Raw genomic sequence first — 27,769 nt, forward strand, 5'->3', positions numbered from 1 at the left:
GTAAAAAATCTGGGGGAAACCTTCCCGAAAAGCAATTCACTATAGTAAAGAGAAGTTTCAAATCTAGTACAAAACCTTTGTCCCTAGACTCTACAATCCCCGTAGATGAACTCACAGCAAAACCTTCTACTGCTTCAGAACCTCTGAACTCTTCAATATATAAACGCCACCCTTTTATGATACACGGATCCCAGTACGTGACTAATTTCTTTGCACGAATCCCAGTACGTGACTCACTCACCAACTTAAGGAAGAAGAATGTTGGCTGCAAAGTTCTTCACTTCATCAACAATGAAAATCAAGAAGCACTTGGTTACAAAACCCTAAGGCGCAAAGACGTAGTAGCTTCTTTCAGAGAGAATAAGGCATCGGTCACCTTTTACATATGTTCTCCTTGTATTCTCTTATGTGACGGCCTCTAAAATAAGCCTTATATAGGTCTAGGATTGTGAAAAAGAAACTACTCAAATACATAAGCCTGGCCCAAAAATAGAAATCTGAATTTCCGTAACCTCAACAGATAACAGGTGTCGAGCAGGTGTCAAGAAGGTGTCGAGGTTTAATGAATCTCAATAGATACAGCTATCGAGAAGGTATCGAGAAGGTGTCAAGGGGACAGAAGTTTTCTCAATCGATCGACCAGCTATCAAGAAGCTATCGAGATTGCGATAAGAATCACCTGAAGAGCTCGACAGATAGCTAGGTGTCGAGCAGCTATCGAGCTTTAAAATTCAGCACTTTCTCATTTGATTCTTGGACAGACTTGCATGGCTTTAATACTTGAACTTGAAACAAGGTTTCTTGAAGTATTAAACACATCCTAGATCTACCAAAATACAAGTAAAGTACCATTTATGTTCAAAGATTATGCCCTAACTACATACAGAGATATGTGAGAAACATGAGGTTTTTTTTACTCGATTTATCACAAATCAAGTTACAAAATAGGAGCATTTTCCTAATTAGTTTTGAAAATGTGGCAAAACGCTGCTTAGTTTGGGAGAAAATGGCATTTGCCCATTCGTCCCACTTTTTCCTCCCTTTTGATAAAGTCATATCAATCATCAATTTTTGTGATAAGATATCATGTAAGTGGTCGTTACAAGGCTCTCTATGAGGTAACCTCTAGGGAAAAACGCTCTGGATGTTTTCTACCAATGAATGCATTAGCAAAGGTTTAGGTTTTTCAGTTGTTTGGATTATGGATAAACAACAATCGTTGTGTTTTAATCTCATAGTCATAGCTCAAGGCGAGGAACTCTAAAAAAGTTTCTCTGAAAAGATCTCACAAAGTGAAACACTCTTGGAAGAGAAATTTACGACTCCTTAGGCTCAAAATAGGCTTGGCACTTAGATTTGATCTTGTATAATATTCTCTCACTCTTTAGGCTTAAAAGATGCAACACAATAAGTTGTTACACCGTTCAGGTAATTTTGGTTCGAGCAAGTGTTGACTGAATATCAAGCAAATATTTTGATTAAGTTTTGGTTAAGCAAGGATTAAGCAAGGGTTTAGCAAACATTTTGTCTGATCTTCACATGAGTGAGAATGATTTTGGTCAAGCGAGTCTTTTGAAGCTTGAATTTTTCAATTTGTATCTTGACTATAGTTAATACAACCATACTTGATTACATTACAACCCCTTACAAATCTTTGTTTTTGACACAAGAATTTAGCAAATCAATCTAAAACTCTAAAATGATGACGACCACCCAAAAAAAAAAAATCTTGAGAGCTTACGTAATTTCAACTCGAGGCAAGAGCCTAAAAGGCTGTATTTCTCATTTATCTTCTTTTATGAACATTTCTAATTCACTTTTTATTAATAGTACATTATAATGTAGGTTCCAGACTTCTAGTTAGCTCAACTAATAAAATCTCTAATGGTTAAATAAGAGATTTGAGGTTCAATCTTCGCCTACACTAAAAACCGATTAGTGTCTTAGTTTGATGACAATAAGTGCAATAATCAAAAGCGAACATCATAGGTTTGAAACTCTCTAAAAAAAAGTACATTATAATAGAATTCATATTATAATTCTGTTTGACTTACACTCTGTTTGTTTTGACATTAAAGTTTTCTAGAAAATAAATTATTTTTCAAAAAAAAAAAAATTTCTAAGAAGCCATCTCATTTCTATGTTTGGTAGCGACTTAAAATGGGTTAGAAAAATATTTTTTAACTTCTCTTATTTAGCTTCGTATAAAGTAGAATTATTTTTCAAAAAAACATTTACAAAAAACAATTATATCTCATGCCAAGCTAAATAAGAGAAATTAAGAAATATTTTTCTTTTGACCTATTTTTATCCAAAACTACCAAATACAGAAAATATGTGGAAAAAAAAAATTATCTATCTTCTTATAAAATTTTCCATTGAAACAAATGGTGCATTAAACTAGACTTACCATAATCAACTAAACTCCCCGAACAAATGCGTGTAATGTAAAACACGCTCATGTTTGGCATGTGACAGCGAAAAGAAAACCCCAAAAAATAATAATAATAAAGAAATAAAAAGGCTATGATTATAGTTCCAATAATTTACGGTTCCAATCAATCTTATGTTGTCAAAGACAACCAAATATCAGTGGAATAATCATCCTGAAAAAGCGGCAGAAAAGACGAAAAAGCATGTGGGAAAGGACCCACTTGCGAATCCCCAAGTCCTAACCTGCTTCTCATACGACTTCAAAGACAAAAAATGAGCCAAATTTTGCCTTCCCTTCGCACTCCTTCACTTCTCCGCATCCAGAACAGACTAATTTGAAGCTTTCAACAACTCCCGTTTGAAACCCTAAGGAATTATGTTAGGAAAGAGTCTCTGCACATACACAAGTAACACAATAGAGCTTTGAGCAAGCAAGCACAACAAAAACAACTGGCATTCGAGCATTCCCATATTCATGATGAACTAAAGTTGGAAGTAGTAATTAGTTAGACACTCTGTATGGGACACACAATGCCACGTCAGCTGAAATTGTGTTTTGAAAACACAAAACACGATTTCACAATTAGTGTGTAGCATGTAGTGTGAAATAAGGAGTGCAGAACAAGATTTAGATATAAAATGGTGTAACTTGTAATAACCCCCCACATTTGACAAACCCCCGAGCTGTTAAAAACAAATGTAAATTTCAGAGTGTGCCTAATAGACAAATTAATTTGTTAAGTACTTAATTCCATTCTCGTTGTCTCCTTCAGCAGGTCTTGCTTCAGCACTTTGGCGATTGCAAGCGAAACCTTTAACAATCGAGAAATGAAAGTCAAAGTCCGCCTTTAATTTTAAGCAGCTGGCTTCTATCCACTTCTCTGCTACACTGGTAGCTACACTGTCTTGGTTGTCCCTCTCATATTCTTCAATGGCAGGTCGTATCTCATTGTATAAGGAATCAAGCCCAGAGTTGGCATCATCCTTAATTTCCTGCATAGAGCCATATCTTTTTCAACATTAATTTCAAAAAATAATTATAAATGACAAAGAGGAATGTAGGAAAAAAATTTAATTTCAATGTTAATTTAATAATAATTATAATTTCCAAATGGTTTCCTAAATCTACTTTGCATGGTATTATAATCCACACTAATGAGGAATGTCAGGTAAAATTCTTTAAAATATTAAAATTTAACACTTCGTTTGTTTTGAAGTAAAATATTTTCAAATGTAAAGTACTTTACATTGAATATGTTTTCAGTAAAATGTTTTCATTGTAAAATATTTTACCGTGCTTAAGCGTACACGAAAATGCTATGAAAATCACTTTCCTATGTTTGGTCCCTTGTAAAAATTTTGAAAAAATTCCTTTAATTAGAAAGGACCTAAACTCAAAATTCTCACCACCCTAAACTGAAATTCTCAAATTCCTTTAATCAGAAACATAACCATGAATCGAAATCTGCAAGGAAAAAAAAAAAAACAAATATGCAAAAAACCCCAACAATCCAGCAAATCCAACACCACAGCAACCCCACAACACCACCAAACTACCACCCCTCCAACAACACCAAAATCAGTGCCGCTGTGAGCCACCGCCCAAAAAACCAAATATGGGGAAAAAAAAAAAAAAAGGAATGAAATCATGAGAAGAGGAAGCTTTCAACTAACAAGATCAGCGAGATTAAAGCAGCAGCAAGCAGCGGAGAAACCAGATTGTCAAAGATCGGCAGAAATCAAAGCAGTGGCAAACAGTGGTGGTGAGATCAGTGACAACTCCAGCTGATCACCATCGTTTTCCCCCAGAGAGAGAGAGAGAGAGAGAGAGAGAGAGAGAGAGAGTAAAAGGGAGAGGGTTTTGTGAGAATGAGGAGGGGGGGGGCGTTTGTTTGGTAAAACATTTTACATTTTTGGCTTGAATTTTACTTGCGATTTAGAGTTGACCGAAATTTTTTTAAAGTTGACTAATATTTTACAACAAAACAAACATCGTAACATTTTACTTCAAAACAAGCAGAGCAAAAGGTACAAATTAAAGCATAATGCTAAAGAGCAAAAACTGGGGAAGAGAAGAAATAACTAGTGGAAACAGAGGTCCTTTTAGATTTGTAACCTTTAGAAATCATGTTTTGTCAAATTTAGCAAATCAAACACATTTAAACATCTAGCAATATTACACATTACCATATTTCTCCCCAAAAAATAAAATTGCTAATGGTCATAATTTGGTCAAGCTTTGTCTAGAATTAGGGAAAGCGTCCTTCCCCTTGTTGACAAATAATATTGAAGGCAGGCAGAAATGGAATGAAGCATGAATAACTTTGCTTTATTTTTTCCACATCAATATTCCAAGTACACGCTCAAAGTCTTGTCATCATAGGACCAGTAATTTCAATAGACTATAATTCATCACAATTAATATATGTTATGATTGCCCAGGTCAAAATACCAAAATCATTCCACTTCCAAGCCAAAAAAGAGTTATGCAGAGAAGATTTCCTTTAATCTAGAACACAACACTAAATTAGGACTGCTTAGGCACTAGTCCATCTGCCATCAACTTTTTCATTTAGCTTTTTAGAATATTTGCTTGGATACAACTTTTTAGAGCCTCAATTTTTCTAGGTACAACCATACTTAACCAACTTTCAGTGAAAAGCAATAAGCAAAAGACCAAATAAGCCAGTGCTAAATAGACAGGCACACATAATAAACTTTGGGGATGTCCAAATTACCCACGTCCAGCACATGTGCATCCACATGCACAAGTTAGATTTTCTATATATGCCAGAATATGAGCAGATGACAACAGCATAACTGATATTTGGCTTAAGCTAATCTCAGTAAGCCTAATTGGGGAACTCATGAGCCTCAGTGATTACAAAACTGTAGTAAATAACCTATAGCATACCACCATGACCTATGTTTTTTTTTTTTTTTTTTTTTTTTTTTTTGGGATAGGTAAGTAGTACAATTTTATTTATCAGAGAAAAATATAAACTTTTGAGTTCACGATGATGAACACAAGGACGAAAAAAAATCACATGGCAGTTCTAAGAGAAGGTAGAAACTCTAGAATGGATGAACATTCAGATGAGCCCCAACACCTTGACCAATCAAAAAGAGTGTTATGAAACACAGATTTTAATTGGTTCAAGGAGCTTCAGTAAACACCATGACTTATAGTTGGCCTCAAGCAAATTTCAGTAATGCAGTACGCCTAATCAGGAAACTTATGAGCCTAAAGGATTAGACTTAAAATTGTAGTTGAGAACCAAAGGCAAGAAAAAAAAAAAAAAAAAAAATCCCCAGCTAAGCTTTGCATGAACCACTCTAAAAATAAACATGAAAAGCAGTTCATACCTCAGATCTTAGGATTTCCTCTTTTGCTTCTTTTGATACTAAAAGTAGGGCAACCAATTTTGCATCAACTTGCTTCTGCGACGAGTGTTTCAACCTTCCATTAGGGTACTGTTTTGATCTTTTGTTTGACAAGGACCCTGGTCCAATGTGATAGTTCCGGCATGCACTATTACTTCGTATACGAGATATCATTGCATTCTTTTGTGAAAAGGCCTGTTGAGTATCTTCTGAATACAGTTTCATTTCCTCACTTGCTTCAGTTTTTATTTCACTGACAACTACATCCTCCATGGGAACTGGATCAGGTGGCTGAACGCTGAGAGCAGTGGATTCAAATTGGTGCTCAGATCCCACACTAACATCCATTGTCATGGAGTATTTATTTTTCACATCAACATTATATTCAGAACTTGAGGAGTTCATGCTTTTAAGTTGCTTAGAGGAAGGTTCATCCTCGGCAGAATCGTAGAGAGGAATTTTCTCAACTGAATACCTGTAACCAAACAGGCATGTCAAATAAGAAGAAAGAATAAATAACAATGACTTAATGCATTAGAAACACAATGGAACAAATGTGTAAGGCCACTGAATTCTTGAAGGTCAAATACTGATACTAGAGTCAAACCATCTTCGCGGGCCATCAAATCAACCTTTTTGAATGATAAAGGCCACATGATCAGGATGCAGAGCAGATGTCTTAACAAAATTTTCATAATGCCATTGAGTACATCTAAATGGGAGATTTTGACCTGAAACAATTGCCAGGATCAAGTCGAGCAAACCAAGCACAAGGAAACACTTATGCCAGAAATTTACATATGACAATCCTTGTGTATCAAACTAAGCTACAAGTTTTAGCTGAATTCTTGGGCTATGAATTCCCATTTTCAACCTAGTTATCAATTTCTTTTCAACTCTAACCAATTCATTCTTTGAACTGATGAAATGTTCCTTTCTTTCAACATTGTCTTAATCAGATTTTATGGAGGTGGCAGTTATCAGTTATCATGTTGGCCATGGCTGAGAGGTGGAAAGTTGAGCTTGACAAAGTATTTTGGGTAAAATACTTTTTAAACCTTAGAATTTTGGATACAACTTTCAAAATGTTCCATTTTAACCTCAAAGTTTTTAGTGTTTCATTTAAACCTCATAGTTTCAGATAGCTTTATTTAAACCTGAGTTTTGGTAACTTTCATTTAAATCTCAAAGTTTGAATAAATTTCATTTAAACCAGCTAGTTATATGTAACAATATTAATAGAAGGAAAAAAAAAATGTGATAGGTCTAAATAAAATATTTTAAAAGTTTAAATTAAACATACTCAAAACTTTCAGGTTTAAAAATTAATTTACCCTTTTTTTAAAATCAATTTGTCACCTTTTTTTTTTTGTTTCTAATACTTAATTTTTTTATTAATATTAAAACAAAGACAAAAAAATAAACATAAAAAATTGAGGTGATATGACAACTTCCATGTCAACTTTAGCAAAATTGAGAAAAATATAGGAGGACCTGATAGCACCAAGTTTAACTTGGGGGCCTTACTGAAAACAGGGTAAAATTTTAGGGACCAAAAAAGTAGTTAAGCCAAAAAAGCAAATAAATAAATAAAAATAAAAGAAAGAAAAGAAACACATTCAAATAAAACCAGCCAGGTGGAGCAAGGCTCAATGACTACAATCCAGACTATACAAAGGATTTGACTTGCTATATATGGAAAAGTTAAAATTTATCACTTGTACATAATACATGATTCAGTACACCCACTACATGGGGACAAAGAAAAGTAGAGTGCGTATAAATGCATCATGAGATCATGAATAAAGCAGTACCTATCATCATCATCTTCCCACAGATAAGTATCCTCCTGTTGAAGAAGTTGGACAACATGCAGAAAGAAACATATTAATTATCAGAACCACAGCAATATAAGAAAACCAACCCCACCACAAAAGCAAAAATGAATAATACATTGAGGGACTATACTGGACAACACTAAAATTAAACAACATATGACCATTGGGAAATGTATCCTACAAGGCAAGAATGCTATATGAATCGAACAACACTGAACAATGTAAGAAGCGGGTAAATTCTACAATAATTTAAGTCTAAACAGATGTGCAACTGCAGTGTCTCTATAGCATTTATAAACCACAACTTGATAATAATTCTAAGGGTTGAAAATTAATTAACTCTAAAACACGTATTATTTATAGGTTTTTTCATTTCCTTTTTCTTTTTCTTTTTTGGTATATTGATAAGATATGTAAAAAAGGATAAATTCAATAACAGCATGATTTTACTAGTCCAAACGCAAGATGCAAACAACTTAAGAGTTATTACTTGTTACCATTACATAGACCTAAGCATCTCCAATAAATAAGGCATTTTTTCACCCAAATTGAAGAGAAAATTTTACTTCTATTTTACCTACCAACGTTTTTAACACACCCTCCAACAATCTCTCTATCCTTTTCACTATTTCCTTAAAATAATATTTTTTTGCTTTTTAAAATTATTTTTCCCTCACTTTTTTTTTATCAGTTACTAATTTCTTCTCCCCAACCAGAGACCCGAGAGAGAAAGAGAATATGATGAGGACAGCACACCTTAATAGATTGGATTTCTTATGTAGTTGGATTAGTATAGGATTCCATTTTTATTTTGAGATTAGATAGGGATTAGTATTTTTGAGTCAGTTAGGATTAGTTTTCATTAGTTGTTATATTTTATCTTTTTATTTCCTGGAAGCTCTAGCTCTGTATAAAGGCTTTAGGTGGTTTATGTTTTAATTAGACGATGGATTAATGAAAATCCAGATTGGAGATTTTCCACTAGTTGGGTGCTAATTCTTAACACCTTGGGTGCTGATTCCTAAGTTTGTTTGCTTGGTGTTGATTCTTTGGGTTTATCTTTTAATTTTCTTGTTCTTTTATTTTCTCTTGATTGACCTGCATCAGAATCACATCAACTCATCAACGCCTCTCCTCCACACACCTGCCTCCTCTACCGCTCCCAGCCTCACCATCCACCATTTCACTCATCCTCCCTCCACCACCACGTCGTCATCCTCATCCCTCCAATCCTCCATCTCCAACACAAGGCAGATCAAGCTTGTGTTGATTTGGGTCTTGACTTTGGGTAAGTTTGTGTTGTTTTTGACTAATTAATTGTTTGCGGATTTGGGTCTCGATCAATTGTTTACTGATGAACTGGGGTTGGGTGAGAAGAGAAACATTTGAAAGAGAGAAGAGCAATAGGGTTGGGTTCGTAGTTGTGAGAGAGACAGAGAGAGAGAGGGAGAGAGAAAGTTGAGTAGAAAGCGAAAGAACAAATATTTTACTTCAGCTTTAGCAATTTTATAAGCCAACAAATTCATTTGCTCACCTACAGTGACTCTCCAGACAGTCACTAAAGATGTGAAAAAAGTCTCTCTATTTTAGAGATACTGTTGGACCTGCATTTTAGGGTGTTACTCTCTAAAATGGAGATGCTCAAGACCTAATTCACAATCATAATCACAAGAAGTGATTAGAAAAACTGCAAAGCAAAAGGAGTCTTGATAGAACGACATCAAATAACAAAAGGGTGTTAATGCATTTGACCTTGATATTAGTTCAAAAATTGAATATTTTGGACAACCATCAAACATGGTCACTTAAAGAATACCACCTAGTTGACAGTAAACAACTACAACGTCAAGAATTTGGCAATAGCATCTATTTATATAACTATTAAAAATTCCAAGCAATGTAAAATACAACATTTATTATCACTTGAGCTATTAGACCTTTTCCCAAAAAAAAAAAAAAAAAAAAAAAAAAAAATTAAAATACAACATTTATTATCAATTGAGCTTTTAAACCTTTTCCCAAAAAAAAAAAAAAAAAAAAACCTTAAGATACTAATGTAATTTCTTTGAAAGATGCATATCTATGATCCTAAAAACTGACTGGCCTTTGTGACAACGTACATGATATAATATTTTTCACCCTCCACATTTCCATTCAACAGCAGTTCAGGTGTTGCTCATTTGTATTCTTTTTCTTTCTTCCTTTCTTTTTTCCCCTAGTAGATACTAATGTAAGAAAAATTGAATAATTTAAATACATGTACTTGCAGATACTTTATGATTAGGAGAGTACCAAATCTAGAATTTAAATCTTTAGGAAGAAGGGTTAGGGTACAAGAATGAATATGGTTTTTGTAGGAAAGAGAACAGTTGATTTAGGGTTGCAAAGAGGTGAGAAGAAATTAAATCAGTGCGCAATCTATGAAAAGTGCTTACGTAGGACAAGGGGGAACAAACAAAACCTGATTTATAACTCTTGGGGCAGATCCGGATAGCTTGGGTTTTGAAGAATTAGGGTTAGGTTTTGGTGGGGAATAGGCTAGAAAATAATAGGGATGATAGGGCTTCCAAAGGGGACAAGGATTAGTAGGGCTTGGGAATGAAAACAAAGGTGAAAATCAAGATTTGGATTGCTGTGAACAGTAATATGAATAGTAACCGTGAATGGTCAAATTAAAGAAAAAAGATAAATTCTAGACATCACACCTAGGGTTCCTTGGCATCACACCTCGGAGAAGATTACATCACACAAACCATAAAGAAAGCTTCATAGCTATTAAATTTTGAAAACATTCATCATCTCAATAGAAAGCATTACAACTCTTTAAATAGAAGTCTAATACCTAATCCTAGTTGAACTAGGATTTCTTAAAACCCTAAGTTTTGGACTTGGACTCCTTAGGCTTTTACTTCTAAGCCCAACTAAATAACCAAAACTTAAAATAAAATAAGACCCAATGGACTATTATTACAACCCATTCTAGAATATTAGGAAATTACAAAATTGCCATTGATACATAAAATCAAATAAAATATAATAAATCTATCTTCTTACGGCCTCCTGCATCATTCTCCCTTGGTTGGAGAAAACTCAACCTTGAGTTTTGAAATGTTGAAGTATAAAGAATCTTGGTTTCTTGTTGTACATCCTTTCCTTTTGTTTCTTCATTTGTGGCAACAATGATGATAATGATACACCCACCAATTTAATTGACCCATTAAACTTTTCAGGAATAACAATATAAATATCTTGAAAAGTTGGTGTAGGCAATAGAACCACACTTTGGGCATGCAACATGAACTTGGGAATAAGATGCTTCGAGTGTTGTAGTCTTCACTTCTACCTTGTAATTTTGATATGTTTCCTTTTCAATTTCAACTACTTCATCAACAGTTTCGATCTCTTTCGAGTCTTGTTGCATTACTTCAAGCTTCCCTTGATCACTTGCATCTATATTCAACTCAGCATCTCCTATGTTGCTCACTAGACAACTTGTACCTTTGACAAAGTCAGTAGAGCACTCATCCATAGGATGTATGGGCTTTGATAAATTTTTCAAAGAGAAATCAGTGCAATCTCTGGACAAATTCTCTGGAATTTGAGGCACTTCTATAGGCTGGTCAGGTTTTGTTTTGGTAGCTTCTGTTGCTAAACCAGAATTTTTACCTTCTAGATCTTTTCCTTCAATAACTTTTGGCCTTGATACTTTAAATTTATCCATCTCGGCTAAGGTCATAGGTTTCAAAACAACCTCCTTCTCACCAAACATTAGAGCATAGGTGGACATTTTGATCAAGGAGACAAGGTTGACCAAGAAGGATATATGTAACTTGCATAGGAATTATATCACACATGATAGAATCACTATAAATACCACAAGAAAAAGAAACAAGGCATCTATGAGTTACCAAAATAGAGGTGTTATCTATCCAAGACACTTTGTATGGCTGAGGATGAGGTTCAACCGAAAGCTTACGGCATTCGGTGGAAGATGACACAACATTCACGCAACTTCCCCATCAATAATAACCTTCTTTGCTTGGTTTCCACAACGAATCAACATCTGGAAAATTGAAGTTCTCCTCCAATCCTCTTCCTCTACTTTAAGGGCTGCTAAAATACGTCACTACAGAAACAAGAGAAGTATCCTCCAAGTCATCCGTAGCAAAAGCACCATAATCAAATGCATCCTCCTTATGATCTTCATCTTGTTCACAAACACTCAATTTCCCCCTAAATGATCTCCCTGATCATGTAGACATGTTGCAAATCCTCACTCTCATACCAAACTGACATAGGACAAGGGGGAACAACAAAATCAGATTTAGAACACCAGGGGCAGACCTGGTATAGCTTGGGTTTTGAGGATTTAGGTTTAGGCTTTGGTGGGGAATAGGCTAGAAAATAATAGGGATTATCAGATTTCTAAAGGGGACAAGGATTAGTAGGGTTTGGGGATGAAACAAAGGAGAACAATCAAGGTTTGAGCGGCTGTTCCTGTGCTGTGAACTGTAATCCGTGAACGGTAAATAAAATAAAAGATAAATTCTAGGCATCACACCTAGACTTCCTAAGCATCACACCTACGGTTCCTTGGCATCACACCTCAGAAAAGGTTGTATCACAGAAACCATAAAAAATACTTCATACCTATTAAATTCTAAAAACATTCCTCTACTCAATAGAAAGCATTACAACTCTTTAAATAGAAGTCTAATACATAATCCTAGTTGAACTAGGGTTTCTTAAAACCCTAATAAGTCTTGGACTTGGACTCCTTAGGCCTTTGCTACTAAGCCGAACTAAATAACCAAACTTAATGCATGAACTAAATAACCAAATAACTGTGTCTTCTCACTGCCTCCTGCATCAAGTGCACATGAATGCATGAACAATAGTGTGAATGTTGATGGAATATTGACAAAATACCAAAGTGAGAGAACAAGGAGAAAGAACTAAGACCAGTGTGCCTCAATAATCAAAAATACTAAAATTTTCTATTAATCAACTCAATATATAGGGAAACTTCATGTACTTAATAGTAAACCACAACTCAAATAAGGTACTCAGGAAATAAACTTGAGGTATTTAGAATATCCTAAAATATATTCTCTTTGTTTTATTTTATTTTATTTTTTTTGTGATTACGTGAAACCTTGCCAAGGTAGGGCCCTTTGGACCCACCGCTAGGGAGGAAACCATGGATACACGACCCCACCTGCTAGAATTGTGTATCATGTAATCTAGGGGAACTCCTACTAGGGATCAAACCCAATACTCTTAATTCTCAGGAATTTCAAAAATTACAGTTCTATTACTGAACACAAATGCAACCATAATTTGTAAAATAAAAATCCAAATTAAAAACTATGTTAACCCCAGAATACTAATAAAACTTTAAAACCATAGACTTTTGCTTCAATTGGACTTCATTCATAGACTCAATAGAGTAAATCTTGAAAGGACAAAATTACAAAGCAGAAACAAATCACTCTTCCATGGCTTCATTAGTTCCTTAATCTAATCATTACAACAAGATGGAGTTGGCAGTGCAGAAAAAACTACCAAGGATGTGTAGTAATGATTTTGCACGACCACACAAAGCCATATTTTGATGAAGAATACACCTGATTTATTATAACAACTAATCCATAAATAACTACACAATTTTTTTTTTTTGGGGGGGGGAGATAAGTAAGAATAATTTTATTGAAATGAGACTATCTCATGAAAATAGATACGAAGTAGTCTAAAGAATTACAATTGGAAAAATATCTGCATACGGATTGACTCTTACTATCTATGACACCCAAAACAAAAGATCACTCATAAAGAGAACTAATGAAGGATGCTTGCAATTGAGCAAACATGCAATCCTCATATTCAAAAGTACGCCAATTTATTTCCTTCCAAATAGTCCGCAACAAACATAAAGGAGTAATATTTCAGATATCTGAATTAGGTTCCCTACTCTGCCACCCACATAATAAATCAAAAACCTTCTCTAGTAATACCCACTGAACCCCAAACATCCTGAATATCAAACTCCACAACCCAAAGGCCACACTACAATGAATAAAGAGGTGGTCCATATTTTTTTTTTTTTTAGTTATTATATATTTTATTTTTGTAATTGGGCCCCCCTTCCAAAACCTTAGGCCCCTTTCTCCACAATCAGCCTAGCTAGCCTAACCCAAATGGCAACTATCCAACTTAAAAACTTAACAAAAACAATAAAAACATTCACAATGGTGATTATATTTTAGCAAAAAAAATATTTTACCACCAAAGAACTAAAAATTCGTGTGTTATTAGAGAAGCTAAAGCTAAATTTTTTGCAACTACAATAAACTGGTATAAATACCAGTTGACTGTAGCAAGTCGTTAAAAATAAAATACAATATTTTATTAAGATTATATCTTTTTCTTCAATTAAAAAACTCAAATTCTCTCTCTTCCTTTATTATTTTAATGAGTTGTTTATATTATTTTAAATGAAGTGATAAAAAAAAAATATAACATTTGATATTAGGTGCATTAGAAAGTAAGGTGGTAAAATAGATAAAATCGCTTTTTGAGGTGTTAAACGCTAAATTTTTTAGCACCACCACTATGAATGCTCTAACTTCAACAAAAATAAATAAAAAATAATCCTAGCAAGCCTAGTATTAAAAAAAAAAAAAACATTATTTTGCTTTTGTTTTTGTCTTTGTTCGTAGATGATTGCATCTTAATGTATTTAAAAACAACGATTTTGTGTATTTATTACTTTTTAATACTATATGGATGCCTATTTAGAGTTTTTTTTTTCTTTATATTCCGGCCCACTTAAAATCCTGGGTCTATCTACAACAGTACATATAACACCGACTCACCATTGAGTAACCCCTTTTGATGAGGTTCTCACAAGCATGAATTTTCTCATGAATTCCACACCAACTCCTCCTCCCCCCTCCTCCTGTCTCTCCAATAATGATTCCACAGAAGCATTCTTATCAACTGCAGTATGAAACAGTAAAGGAAACATCAGCTTCAAAGGCTGATCTCCAAACCATCAATCAAGCCAGATTCGAATTCGATTACCAGAGCATATGTCAAACTAAATGCACTGTAAGAAACAATTTCCCATCATTCTAATACTCTTCTAGAGCCTACAACCATGAGTGCCCCAAACAGGTTTCGAGGAAATGCATCATAGGAAATTCATCTTCCTTTACCCCTCCTTAATGCCAAAATAAATAATAATTCAAGCCCGCACTGTTAAAAATACTGTTCAACCCATTGAGGAACCATCAATGTTAATAAGGAATATACTTAATTCATGCTGAAGCATTCAATAGAGCAAATTATACTTAAAACCTAGCATAATAAATGCATGTTTGTAAAACCATATGAGACTAAGAGACTAACATCACCTAAAAGTGAACTTGCAAATTGATAGAAGTCCTGGATCAATAAGGAAATCAAATAACATCAACATCTGACTCAATAATTTGCATACAACTGAAAGTTTCCCTTCTTTTACTGATTTAGATTCTCTGAGCATAACACATTCTTCAAAATTTGAATTCAGAACTCCACTGAGTTTATTAAAATTTACCTGAAACCCACGAGATTTTGCCCCAAGAAATCCCGAACAGCTTACTGCACCACAGAGGCAACGAACCTTGGCACCGCCATACCATTCAAAATTGTAATCATATCCCAATTCAGTTCCCTTCGATATATCTTCTTTTGCAAATATTCCAACCCTAATTTCCCCCAACACATTCCATTTCCTCGTCTCACAATTCGGTTGGCTGCAAACATTCAAAAATAAATAAATAGTAAGTATCAACTTAACGCACAACAAAATATCTATACAAATATATTGTCTCAACTTAAACTTCTGTCTCAAGTGGCTAACCATGAATGGTTAATAAACCTAGCAAGGCTTCCCTTTTTAGTAGCATCAATAGATTCAGAACCATTGAGAGAAATGATAAATGCATCCTTGAGACCTGCATCAATAAACACAATGTTGAAACTGGTTTTCAAATCAAAATAATATAGACATGCAATTGACAAATTTATGCTCTACCCTGAGTTTCATAAGCATGGGATCTTCGCTTTGCTTCTTTCCAGGAGATAACTTCTCCACAGTATTCAATAATAAACTGTCCTGCCTGAATTGGATAAAATGAATAAATTTTTTAAGACAAATGAAAATTTATAAATCTACTCCACTGAATGCTTTTATAAAATTTATAAGCTCAGGCACACACAAAGTCATGAAAATACAAAATACCAGTTACACATCAACATACATATAACACTAATTTCTCCAGAGATACACTGACCAAGAAAAAAAATGTCACAACTTTGCACATAAACAAAGGAGACTCTTACGAGCTTGTTAAGATCTAGGTTTATGTTGACAAATTACTATTCTAATACATGTTAAAATGAGGGGTGTATGCATTGCAAATTGTTTAAGTACTGAGTCAAATTCAAGAAGACTTGCTCGAGTGATGAGCGAGTCCTGAAGTCGGTCAAGCAACTCTTCAAAGTCAGGCTGAAACTTTTCTTGAGTGAGTTTGCAGAATTTACTGTTGATCTTTCCTAAATACATAACCTAAGCCTTAACTTATATATGAATACCCCTCAATGCACAGTGAGAGAGATAGCCGCTCTAAGACCATTGAGAGAGCCTTAACTCCCTTAAGCCTAAACTGTCAGAAAACCTCTTCCTGTGAGTTTCCCTGAAACCACTGTCAGCTTTCATGCCTCTATCTGTTTGGTAGTATCCCTCCGGAGGGTTCTTTGGAGTGCAGAGTTCTGGATTGTAACAACTATTTCTTCTACAGTGGAAAGATTTCCTGTGGGGTTGGTTACACTTTGCTTGGTTTTTGTTTTAAAGAGCTCTTTAAAAGTTCCACTTGGTCACCAAAACCTATGTATTCTTTTTATTATTTTGGATTGAGGTGATTATTACTATGAGTGTTATTTGTCAAACTATTAGTTCAACATATCAGCAATAATAAATCCATTGCTTAGGTTCGATGGGGTCAATCTAGATTTTTTGAGAGCTAATGAAATAATTTTAGAATAGCAAATAAACCGTAACTGATACATTTATATGATTGCAGAAGTTCATAAAAGGTCTGTAATCTATTACCTTTATATCCTTATCAGCTAAAAGTCCCCACCCTCGGCCTTGAGTTTTAAACAACTTTGTTTCAGCATATGCACATTTCTGAAATCTCTGTTAAAGGGAACATATAAGACATCAAAAAGAGTGAAACATCAATTCCAATATATTTAAACAGGAAACTCAAATGCTCATCAAACTTTCTAAAAGTTGATTTAAAAACAACACTTTCCGAAGTTTGCGAGAAAAACATATTATAATTTTATAAGAATTCCTATTGCATAGCATAGAGTATACGAGACAAAAGAATAACACACGTGCACATTTGTGCTTGTTTCTACTGGAGTGTATGTTATGTGTGAATACAAACCCATGCATTTTATTCCGAAACAATTTCAAGAAAGTTTCTATATGGCCCACGTGTAATAATCATCTTTTGTTATATGATATCATTAACATTCAAGGAATTAGTTTCAATTATATCACATGTCATTAAGAAGGGGAAATATCAAGAGAAATAAATTTTTGAGAATATATATTTATTTAATTAATGTCTTAAGAATTAAACATATTGCTTTAGTGAATTCAGAATATTTTAATGATTTTGGCTAACTTAATTGGACGATTCTCTTTTAAATTCTTGATTGTATGTCTTACTAAAACTTGCTTTTCTTGGATTCACATGAATACTTTTCCTTTCCTCAATTGAACACAAACTACCATCAATGAATATAGAGTGTTGGGTTTGACCACCATCTCTGTAATTTGACAATCAGTTTGGATTCACACGTTGTAAAATGACGTGGTTACACAACTATCAATGTCACTTTAAACATTATAGGATTAAAAAGGTTCTAACTTCATGCTAAATTGAATAATGAGGGCTTTAAGTGCAATTAATATCTACAAAATTAAAGTGCTAAATGTATTTGAAAAAGAAATGTGAAGCTTTGCTTGTCTCTTTTATTTTAATCTACATGACCTCATATCTTATTTTCTAACTTTTAGACAAGACTTTAATTCAAAAGAGGAGAGTTTAAATATACCATGTGTACATTTGAACCACTCCTAAAGAATAACTAACACTTCATTTATTTCAGCAGAAAAATTTTTTTGCATTTTCCAGTATTTGGTATGGTAGAAAACTTTGGCCAAAGGAAAACTTGTAGCCTGGTCAACAAAAAACAATGAATCTTCCTTAAAACAATAGCAACCAAAGCTAAAATATTTTTCACCTTGAGATGTTGAACTATTTTTTATTGTGATGAAGATGGTTTAAATGTTTAACTATTTTATATGGTTGATTTTTTTTTTTTTAATATTTATAAACTAGTAAAGATGTATTAATATGTTGTGAAGGAAAGTTTTTATTTATTCATAAGCTTTGATGTCCAAACTCCCTTGTAATAAGTGGGGCCTAATATACAAGCTTTTATGTGAAGTTGCCTATAACTATGTATTGCAACAAACAAGCAGAAATTCATGTTGCCTTATCCCATGTTCCACGACCAAACTAAGCATATAGAGGTAAATTGTCACCTTGTTTGAGAGAGAATGGAATGTGGTGTAATCGCTACCCCAGATATTTCTATATGAATCCAAATGGCTGATATGTTTACCAAAGCATTATTTAAGACTGGTTTGGATTTATTATGTAACAAGTTAGGTTGTATGATATATACATCACAGCTTGAGGGAGGTCTAATGAGTTTGTATTGAGTCAGGCAAATAGTAATATCATTGTAATCACCCACATATATATAAATAATAATGTGTATTAGGGCAATCTACTTAACAAACCATAAACTCAATTTCTGAGAGCAACAAGGATAGGCATCCTAAAAGAGGAATGAAATAAGCAGGAAGAGAAGCAAACGTACTTTTGGGAGAGAAACTCTTCCGCCACTTGAGAGATTTAACATTTTCCACCCTACAAGCCTTCTACCCATCCTTTCTATATGATGGTATTCCACACTGCTCAAGCTTTGTAAGATGGACCCCCAATGGCAATTCCCAATACTACATAGGTAGAGTAGAAAACTTGCATCCCGGTATTGAGGATAGTTCATATGCATCCACAACTTCTCCCACAAGCACCAGCTTGCTTTACCCAAAATGAATCTCAAGCCCGATATTGCTTTAAAACATCAAAGGACACATCTGAGATAGCAACATCTTCTAACAAATTGGAAAGTTTCTTCCAATGCATGCTACTTCTAGGCAAAATTAAGTGCGGAAACTTAGATTTCTATCTTTCTTCTTATTAGAATAATGATTAAATAATTAAATTCATAATTTCCTAACAATTTAAGATTTTGGGAGAGGTGGTAATTTATCGTGGTATCAAAGCAAGTGGTCCTAAGTTTGAAACCTATCTCCACTCTATCTCCCATTTAAAAAGTTAAAAATCTCACATGTTAGGCCACACTTATTAGTTCTTATAGGGGAGTTTGGACTCCACAAGATGGGGAAGTGTTAGGAAAATGTTCAACTCACCTCATTATAGGAGAGTCTAGGCTCACACATAAAGAGGAATGTTAGAATAATGGTTAAATAATCAAACTCATCATTTTCTAACAGCTTGATCTTTTAGGACAAGTGGTAATTTATCATTTCTTTTTTTTTTTATAAGTTTTATTGATATCAAAAAAGGGACACCCTAGTGCACAAGGAGTGTACAGGGGTCAACAAATCAAGTACAAAAATTACAAGAATCAAGAAAATCAAGAGAATGATTGGTTTCACAAACCAGACAACCAATCCAATAAAGTTCTAAAGAAAAATAACTTGAGGTCTAGCATGAATCTCTCGTTATTTTCAAAACACCTACTATTTCTTTCCTCCCAAAACCACCACATTAAACAATGGGGACCAATTATCCATATATGCTCATTTCGATAATGACCAAGCCGGCCTTGCCAACAAGCTAGGAGCCCCACAACTGACTGTGGCATAACCCAACTTACTCCAAATAAACCCAAAACCATAGACCATAAAATCCATAGCAACCAGACAATGAAGGAGGAGATGCTCAACCGATTCACCATTACACTAGCACATATAACACCAATCCAATATCCAAACATTCCTTTTTCTTAAATAGTCAATTGTCAAGCATTTTCCCAAAGCAGCAATCCACACAAAGAAAGCCACTCGAGAAGGGATCTTCTGCTTCCAGAAGCTTTTCTAGGGGGGGAAAAAAATCATTAGAGCCCACTAGAAGACTATAATAATTTTTAACCATGAACCCCTTATTTCTATCTAGTTTTCAACTCATCTCTTATCCTCCCCAAACCCCCTTACTGAAGAGCCATATATGGTATCCATGAAACTTGACACAGGACACAGCCTCCAAATCCAGAACATGAAAGCCCCTAAAGAAACTTACGTCCCAAAAAAGACCCCATTAGTGAACTTTATAAGCGCAGCCACATTTGCCTTCTAATCTCTCCAAAATCTAAACAATTTAGGATGGCTGACAGCAAGAAGTGTCTCCCCACACCAACGGTCTAGCCAAAATTTCACCCTCGACCCATCACCAATATCATACGAAATATAACGAGAAAAAGAAGGCCATCCCCGACTGATATTTTTACACAAACCAACACCATATGGACCAGAAACTAGACCGAAGCCACGCCATCTACATCCATATTTCACCTCTATCACTTGCCTCCAAAGGGCATCCCTTTCAAGCCCAAATCTCCATAGCCACTTCCCAAGCAAAACTTCATTAAAAAGCCTTTCTTTCCTTATCCCCAAGCCACCTAAAGAAAGAGGAGTACAAACAATAGCCCATTTAACCAGGTGAAATTTGGGTTCATCCCCTAACCCACCCCATAAGAAATTCCGCTAAAGTTTTGCAATTCAGTTAGCCACAGCAGTAGGGATCATAAATAAATATAGAAAATAAGTAGGTAAATTTGATAGAGTGCTTTTAATTAAAGTGACTCTACCTCCCTTTGCGAGATCAAAGGAGGAATATCCAAATTTTCTTAGGACAATCAAAGAGGAGGCAAAGGAAAAAGGAAATGATGTACATGATGTTGCTTGGGGATTGAATGATGTGGATTGGGAAATTTCTTAAAATTTTCTATGATGCAACCTTGCGGTTTTCAAGTGCTAATTATGTCACTAGCAATTCTATATTTTTTTTTTTTTGGAGTTCATGTCAATTCATGACACAATTGACTTGAGGAGTATGAAAAAGAAGGCTATTTGTTGAAAAAAATGGCAGAGTACATGAAGTCCAAATTTGATAAGTATTGGGGAAACTTTGATAATATGAATCATTTGTTGTATGTTGGGTTGCTTCTTGATCCTCGATACAAGTTGCGGTATCTTGAATATCGTTTTGACACTTTGTATGAGTAGCGAAAGGCTACTTATATGACAGATAGAGTAACGGATGTATTGTTGAGTTTGTACGATGCTTATACTCAAAATCCATTGGGGAGTAGTCCTGCTACTGCTGTTGCACAAGCACAAGTTCAAAAACCAAGTGGATCAATGAAGAGAGATGATTATAATGTGGTTGTGGATGTGAGGGCAATGAGGATGATGGAATTTAAGAAGCACTTGAAAGGTATTGATTCTTCAAATAACAAATCAGAGGTTGATGAATACTTAGTAGAGATTTTGAAGATGTCTTTGGCTACAAACTGTGACATATACTGTTGACAGTTTGTATTTTAATAAATATAGGTTATGTATTGGTTATTCATTAATCTTGTTTGTAAGGAATGGGTATCTGTATGGTATTTTTTATTTGAGATATGTACTATTGTGGTTGTATTTTAATGAATAATAGAAGCAAGTTATGTAAGATTTTTTTTTTTTTTTTTTTTTTGGGAACAAAAGCAGGTTATGTAAACCAAGTGGATCAATGAAGAGAGATGATTCTAGTGTGGTTGTGGATGTGAGGGCAATGAGGATGATGGGATTTAAGAAGCACTTGAAAGGCATTGATTCTTCAGATAACAAATCAGAGGTTGATAAATACTTAGCAGAGATTTTGAAGATGTCTTTGGCTACAAACTGTGACATATACTGTTGACTGTTTGTATTTTAATAAATATAGGTTATGTATTGGTTATTCATTAATCTTGTTTGTAAGGAATGGCTATGTGTATGGTATTTTTTATTTGGGATATGTACTGTTGTGGTTGTATATTAATAAATAATAGAAGCAGATTATGTAATATATATATATATATTTTTTGAGCAAAAGCAAGTTATGTAAGATTAATTTCAAAAAGAAGCAGGTTATGAGATAGAAGCAGGTTGTGAAAAATTAATTTGTAATAAATTTGAAATGGAAGCAGATTAGAAGCAGATCCTGGTTCAGGACCTTCAGGTTGTATTTTAATAAAAAGCAGATTATGAATAATTTCAAAATGGCCAAAACATGTTTCTAAATGACAAAATTTAGCTACAAATTTGATTGTAGCCTTACTCAATATTTTTTTATTGGAGGTGAATTTTTACAAATCCATTATTGGATTACATTTTCTTCTTATAACCTCCATGCTTGCAAAATTTCTAGAAAATTAAATATTAATAGCTACGTCATCAATTAATTATTTAAATTGCAAATTTTTGTAGTTTAAAATTATTCATAAAAAATAAAATCTAAAAGATCTCATGGTAAATAATATCCAATTGATACAAAATTTAACATGTGTATTAAGAGTGTAAAGAACATGCAATTCAATGAATTAAATTTTCAAAATATGCAGTAATGTTAATGATATTGAGTACGGTTGAGTAATTTTAATGATATTGAGTAAGGTTGTAGCCTTTGACTACAACCAATTTTATAGCTAAACTTTGTCCTTTTAAGAAAGGCCCAATGACAAAAAGGCCTAATACTACAATTTTTTGAAAAAAAAAAAAGGCCCAAACAGCAATTTTTTGAAAAAAAAAAAAAAAACCAAGGCCCAACTGGCCCAAACAATTTTTTATTTTTTAAAAATTATGGGCAAAAACCGAAAACCAACCAAATCTGATATACCCTGAAATCAATTGATTTTCAACCATTTCAGCTGGTTTCAGTTAAGATTTTTAAAAACTGACCAATTTGGTTCAGTCCAAAAAACACTCAAAACCGACCGAACTGAACCAATTACACCCCTACTTTCTTGCCTCCACCACCATCTCTCCGATCGCCCTCCGCCACAGCCAACAGAAAAGATTTGGGAATTTTCTGTCAGAACTTCTGCAATACGAATGGTTTCAACACAGAATGTGATGGCGGTTTGGGCTGCAAGTGTCTCAGGAGCAATAGCCTTTTGTAGATGAAATCCAAACCCCCTCCAACCACTACCCAATTTTCCTTCTGGCACCACAATGACATCACAATGAAGCCTTTCCAACAGCCATGAACAAGTTCTGAGATCATTACAAAACTGCCATGTGCATTGGCGCCCAATTGCAGAATAAAACTTTATCACCATTAAAGATTCGTGCAAAACTTCCAGGAGTTGCATTGGACATGAGATCCTCCACAATAGTTAACAAGCGTTTTGCACTCTCTTTTCCCATGAACACTGACTGAAGAGAATCCCTGTATCTCTCATATAAACGTAACATGTAAAAAGTACCTCCCTCCTCAACCAAAAATTCGTAAGTTTTTGATTCAACAAAAAAGAAAATGAAACTCCCATGACAACAAAGAAAAAAACCAAAAACTTTGTGACTAATCCGAGGTAGCCAAGCCTCTAAGTTGTAGATGATGATTCTGACTCATCCCTGAGACTCTAGAAATCTAATGAAACAATACTTCCAATCAATAATGAAAAAAAAGAAACTAAAAAGAAGTTTACTGAGAGTATTGACTGTCCTATCATCTCTAAGGCCTGGTGCTGATCTAGACAACCTAGGTTTTTTATCTTTTTATGTTCTTTTTGTTTCCCATACACACCCTTTGAAAGTTCATTGTTCTGCGTTGGTAGGACCATATCCAAGCAAGCCCACCCAGAACCTGACCACAACTAGGTAATGAACCTTTTATTCATTCGTACACGTATATTTAAATATAAAAAAGAAATGTGTAAAATGTACATATTTATGCTTATATGTATATAACTTTTCTTGCTATATTTATGGTAGATAATGAATTTTTCTAATACATAGATAACACCTAGAACTATAAAAAAAATACACAAAAAATAAGAATGAAATTTCATATTCACAACAAAATTATATGAAATGGCAAATACAAATTCCTCCAAAAAATTAAACAGTCAACTCAAGATTCCAATCAAATTAATTGAAATTCATAATATGAAACTAAGGGCACGACTGCAACAAAAAGATTAATGAACGTTTAGAAACGGACATAAAAGAATAAAAGTAAGTGGAAAGGATACAAACACACAGACAGAGAGGAGCAGGAAATCCCATAATTTACCTGATTCTTGCAGTAAACACCACAAGGGCAGTAATTAGGAGTGCATTCTGTGCTGGTTAGTACATTCAAGCACCTCTCCCCACATGCACTATCAGGATCATTGGCATTATATTTGCATTCGCAGATGGCAATATCTTCCTCCTTTTGCTTCTTGTGCCTAGAAACAAGCAGAAAAAAAGTCAATATCGAAAAAGAATTTATACAGGCAAGTCATTAGATAATTATTTGAATTCTAAATCCTCTTTTTCAAGAAGATATCTTTACTTATAGAAAAAATCATTTGAATAATAAATACTTATATATATATATATATACACACATATATATGGGTCAAGTTACACCTGGGAGTCCCCTACTCTGTTTTTGCATAGCAAGTTTTTATTAGTGTTAGTGGCTTAGGAGACTTGTAATAGATGGCGTCTGTTATGTTTCTTGATGTATTTTGATAAAATTTATGCTTGCTGTTATGTTTCTTGATGCGTTTTGATAAAATTTATGCTTGCTTAACAAAAAGAATCTAAAAAATCTTTTCAAAATTTTTTTCTACAAAATCCATTTAGAGTAGAAGTATGGGGAAGGACACCCATATGCTCTGTTTGGACTACATCAAAAGACTAAGTACCCATTTAGCATTCCTTTCAAAAATGCACCTTTTTTGTTTTTTGATAAGTAATGGAAAATAGATTCTCTAAAAGGCCCAATAATGTCGTAAGTCCATATTGGGCTAACGCTAGCTTCCATTCTCTATATATACCCGTTTAAGGGTTCACTACTAAGTTGCACTGACACGGACACGGCCACACGGGTACAGATACAACACGGGTACGGATACGGGGGTACGGCAATTTTTGAAAAATAAGGATACAACACGGCGTGAGTACTGCAATTAAATAATTAATTAAATTTTATATTTAGGCATATTTTTTAATATTTTTAGACATAAAATACATTTATGTCTAGAATTAAAATTATGTAAGAACTACAAATAAATAAACTAACATCCAAAGTAGTACAATAATACACATAAAATGTTTAGAGTACAAACCAAAAGTTTAAATAGGCTACATCCAAATACTAATACTAATACTAAAAAATAATAGTCAAAATAATAATATTAATTATTTTCATTTGGACTAATGGCATATCAATGTCATCAAGGCACTGACATATGGTACTCAATAGTTAAAATTTGAAATTGAAAGTTTGAAAGTGACTTTCACGTGGGGTTGGCAGAAGACACACAAAACAAAGAGGAAATATAAAAAAAAGTACTAGAAAAGTTAAAATGAACTAGACTAGAAGACAAAAGGCATCTGGGTGAGAGAGTGAAGAAAAAGAAAACCAAAAAGAAGCTGAAGCTCGCCAAAACCTAAGCTAACTGGCAACATGAAGGCAAAATGGTGGTGGCAACGTCAATGTGTCGGAGCCGTGTCGGAGAAGCGAGAAAAAAAAAAAGGGACACCACTCGAACATCGGAGTCCAGCGAGTCTTACCGGTTTCGGTGTCCGACAAATGTCGAACACCGGTACTTTGCCAAAAATGGCATGTCGGTGCAACCTAGATTCACTATAATCAATGACTTTGAGTACACAATAAAGTGTAGCAACTAGGGCTTTATTCTATGTAAGCCGTTGGCCAAACTACGTAATCCCTTGTGTTCTTCTCTCTTTCTTGCTTCCACTTCTCTATATTATTTTATTCTCGTCTTTAACATGGTATCAGAGTGGGAGGTCCTGAGTTTGATCTCTGTCTCCTCCACTCTACCCCCCTTTTAAATTCCCACATGTTGGGACTCACCTATTAAAAAGGTAGTTTTGGCCCACACGTGAGAAAGTGTTAAAAGTATATGATTAAATTATTAGATTTACCATATCCCAATAGCTTAAACTTTCGGGATAATCGGTAATTTAACATGGTATCAGAGCCGATGGTTGTCAGTGGTTGTTAGCTTGTGCAACCTTCATATCTACGTTTGTTGGTTGTTCTCAGTAGTTGTTGATTGATTGCTTTTGTTGTGATTATAGTTGCTGGTGTTTGTAGTTGTTGGTTTTTGTTTTCCACATATTGGTTGTTGTTGCTGCTGTTGTTGCTGCTGGTTTTTTTTTTTTTTTTTGATAGGTAATTAAAGATTTATTTCATAAAAAGGACATCATGTTCACAATAGTGAACACTCAGAACTTAAAACGAATACAAGTACCTCAAGAAGAGATACGAATAGAAAGAAGAAATTTAGAAATAGAAATACATTGTGTAAAACCCCAAATTCTACCCCACTAAAAAAAAAATAAAAAATAAAAAATAATGCTGGAACCTTATTCCAAAAGATCTATTGATCTCGCAATATCTTCAAAAGTACAATTATTACGCTCCCACCAAATTAACCACATCAAACAAGCTAGAACCATATTCCAAATATTAGAGGAATGCTTCCCCGGCCAATTCCACCAGCCAAAAAGAAGGGAGGCTACTGTCTTCGACATCACCCATTGGATTACAAATATCAAAAAAACTTCACTCCACAAGGCATAAGCAAACTTACAATGGAGTAGAAGATGATCCACAGTTTCCTCGTCACAATGGCACATGCAACACTAATTAACCAGTGGTAAACGCCTAAGAACCAGATTATCAATGGTAAGAATACCACCCCTAGCTGCTGGTTGTTGTTGTTGTTCTTGGCTTGTTGTCTTGTTGCTGTCGCTAGTGGTTGTTGCCAGTTGCTTTCGTTGGTGTTGTGGATCCAACCTATAGACACAAATCTGACCACAACCCAACTTGGTAGATCTTGGCGGTTGGCCTCTATTTTTGTTATCGCCGGCATGTTCTAGAGCCACCAGTGTTGGTTGTTGGTCAGAGTAGATATGGAAATCCTTTATTTGCTTGTTTGGTGGATTTTTGTTGTTTGGGTATAGGTTTTGGCTATCCCTAATCCATGATAAGGGTAACCAAACCCCTATAAAACTTATGTTTGTTTTTGTTTGATAATTGAACAACTTCAGCCGATTCATCTCTTGTTTTTTTTTAAAAAAAAAAAAAAAAAACGATTCAGCTTCAATTTTGGCCTGTTCACTTCGTTTTCAACCTCCTCGAGCAAGTTGGTAGTTGTGTGTTACAAGCTGGATCTATATGCTCTAACTTGAGGGGGGGTGTTAAAGTGTTGGATTTATGTTGATGTAATGGCCTAAGAGGCCTAATTATGTTGTAAGCCCGTACTGGGCTAACCCTAGCTTCCATTCTCTATATATACCCCATTAAGGGTTCATTGTAATCGTTGACATTGAGTATACAATAAAGATGTAGCCACTAGGGCTTTATTGTGTGGATGTAACCCGTTGGCCGAATCACGTAATCCCTTGTGTTCTTCTTTCTTTCTTGCTTCCGCTTCTCTATATTATTTTATTCTCATCTTTAACAACACCAATCCAAAAACCAAACATTTTTTCTTCGTTAATTTTTCAATCGTCAAAATTTTCAGTTGCAATCCAAACAAAGAAAGCAACTCTAAAAGGAATCTTGGGGTTCCATGTACTTTTCCAAGGAAAAGATTGGTCCAAGAAAAACCCAATAGTAACC

General features: G+C 34.4%; 1 protein-coding gene across 7 annotated transcripts in view; it reads right to left on the minus strand.

Annotated features, from left to right (window-relative positions):
• Positions 1-2,876: 2,876 nt before the first annotated feature.
• The window catches only part of LOC112035360 (histone-lysine N-methyltransferase ASHH1), a 32,847-nt gene continuing 7,954 nt past the window's right edge, over positions 2,877-27,769 (minus strand). For 3 of the 7 annotated variants that reach the window (XM_065780552.1, XM_065780546.1, XM_065780536.1), the window contains 8 exons: positions 24,197-24,353; positions 16,813-16,899; positions 15,736-15,820; positions 15,562-15,655; positions 15,254-15,454; positions 7,632-7,685; positions 5,800-6,292; positions 2,877-3,426 (listed from right to left, as the gene is read on the minus strand). In XM_065780552.1, the coding sequence (XP_065636624.1) occupies positions 3,163-3,426; positions 5,800-6,292; positions 7,632-7,685; positions 15,254-15,454; positions 15,562-15,655; positions 15,736-15,820; positions 16,813-16,899; positions 24,197-24,353 (1,435 nt within the window). In that variant the 3' untranslated portion in view covers positions 2,877-3,162. Of the gene's footprint in view, positions 3,427-5,799; positions 6,293-7,631; positions 7,686-15,253; positions 15,455-15,561; positions 15,656-15,735; positions 15,821-16,812; positions 16,900-18,665; positions 18,946-24,196; positions 24,354-27,769 lie in introns of those variants that run through there. The other 4 variants (XM_065780538.1, XM_065780543.1, XM_065780556.1 and 1 more) reach the window with 3 other exon arrangements.

The sequence above is a fragment of the Quercus suber genome, unplaced genomic scaffold (assembly GCF_002906115.3).
Source record: "Quercus suber isolate HL8 unplaced genomic scaffold, Cork oak 2.0 scaffold_14, whole genome shotgun sequence".
NCBI lineage: Eukaryota > Viridiplantae > Streptophyta > Magnoliopsida > Fagales > Fagaceae > Quercus > Quercus suber.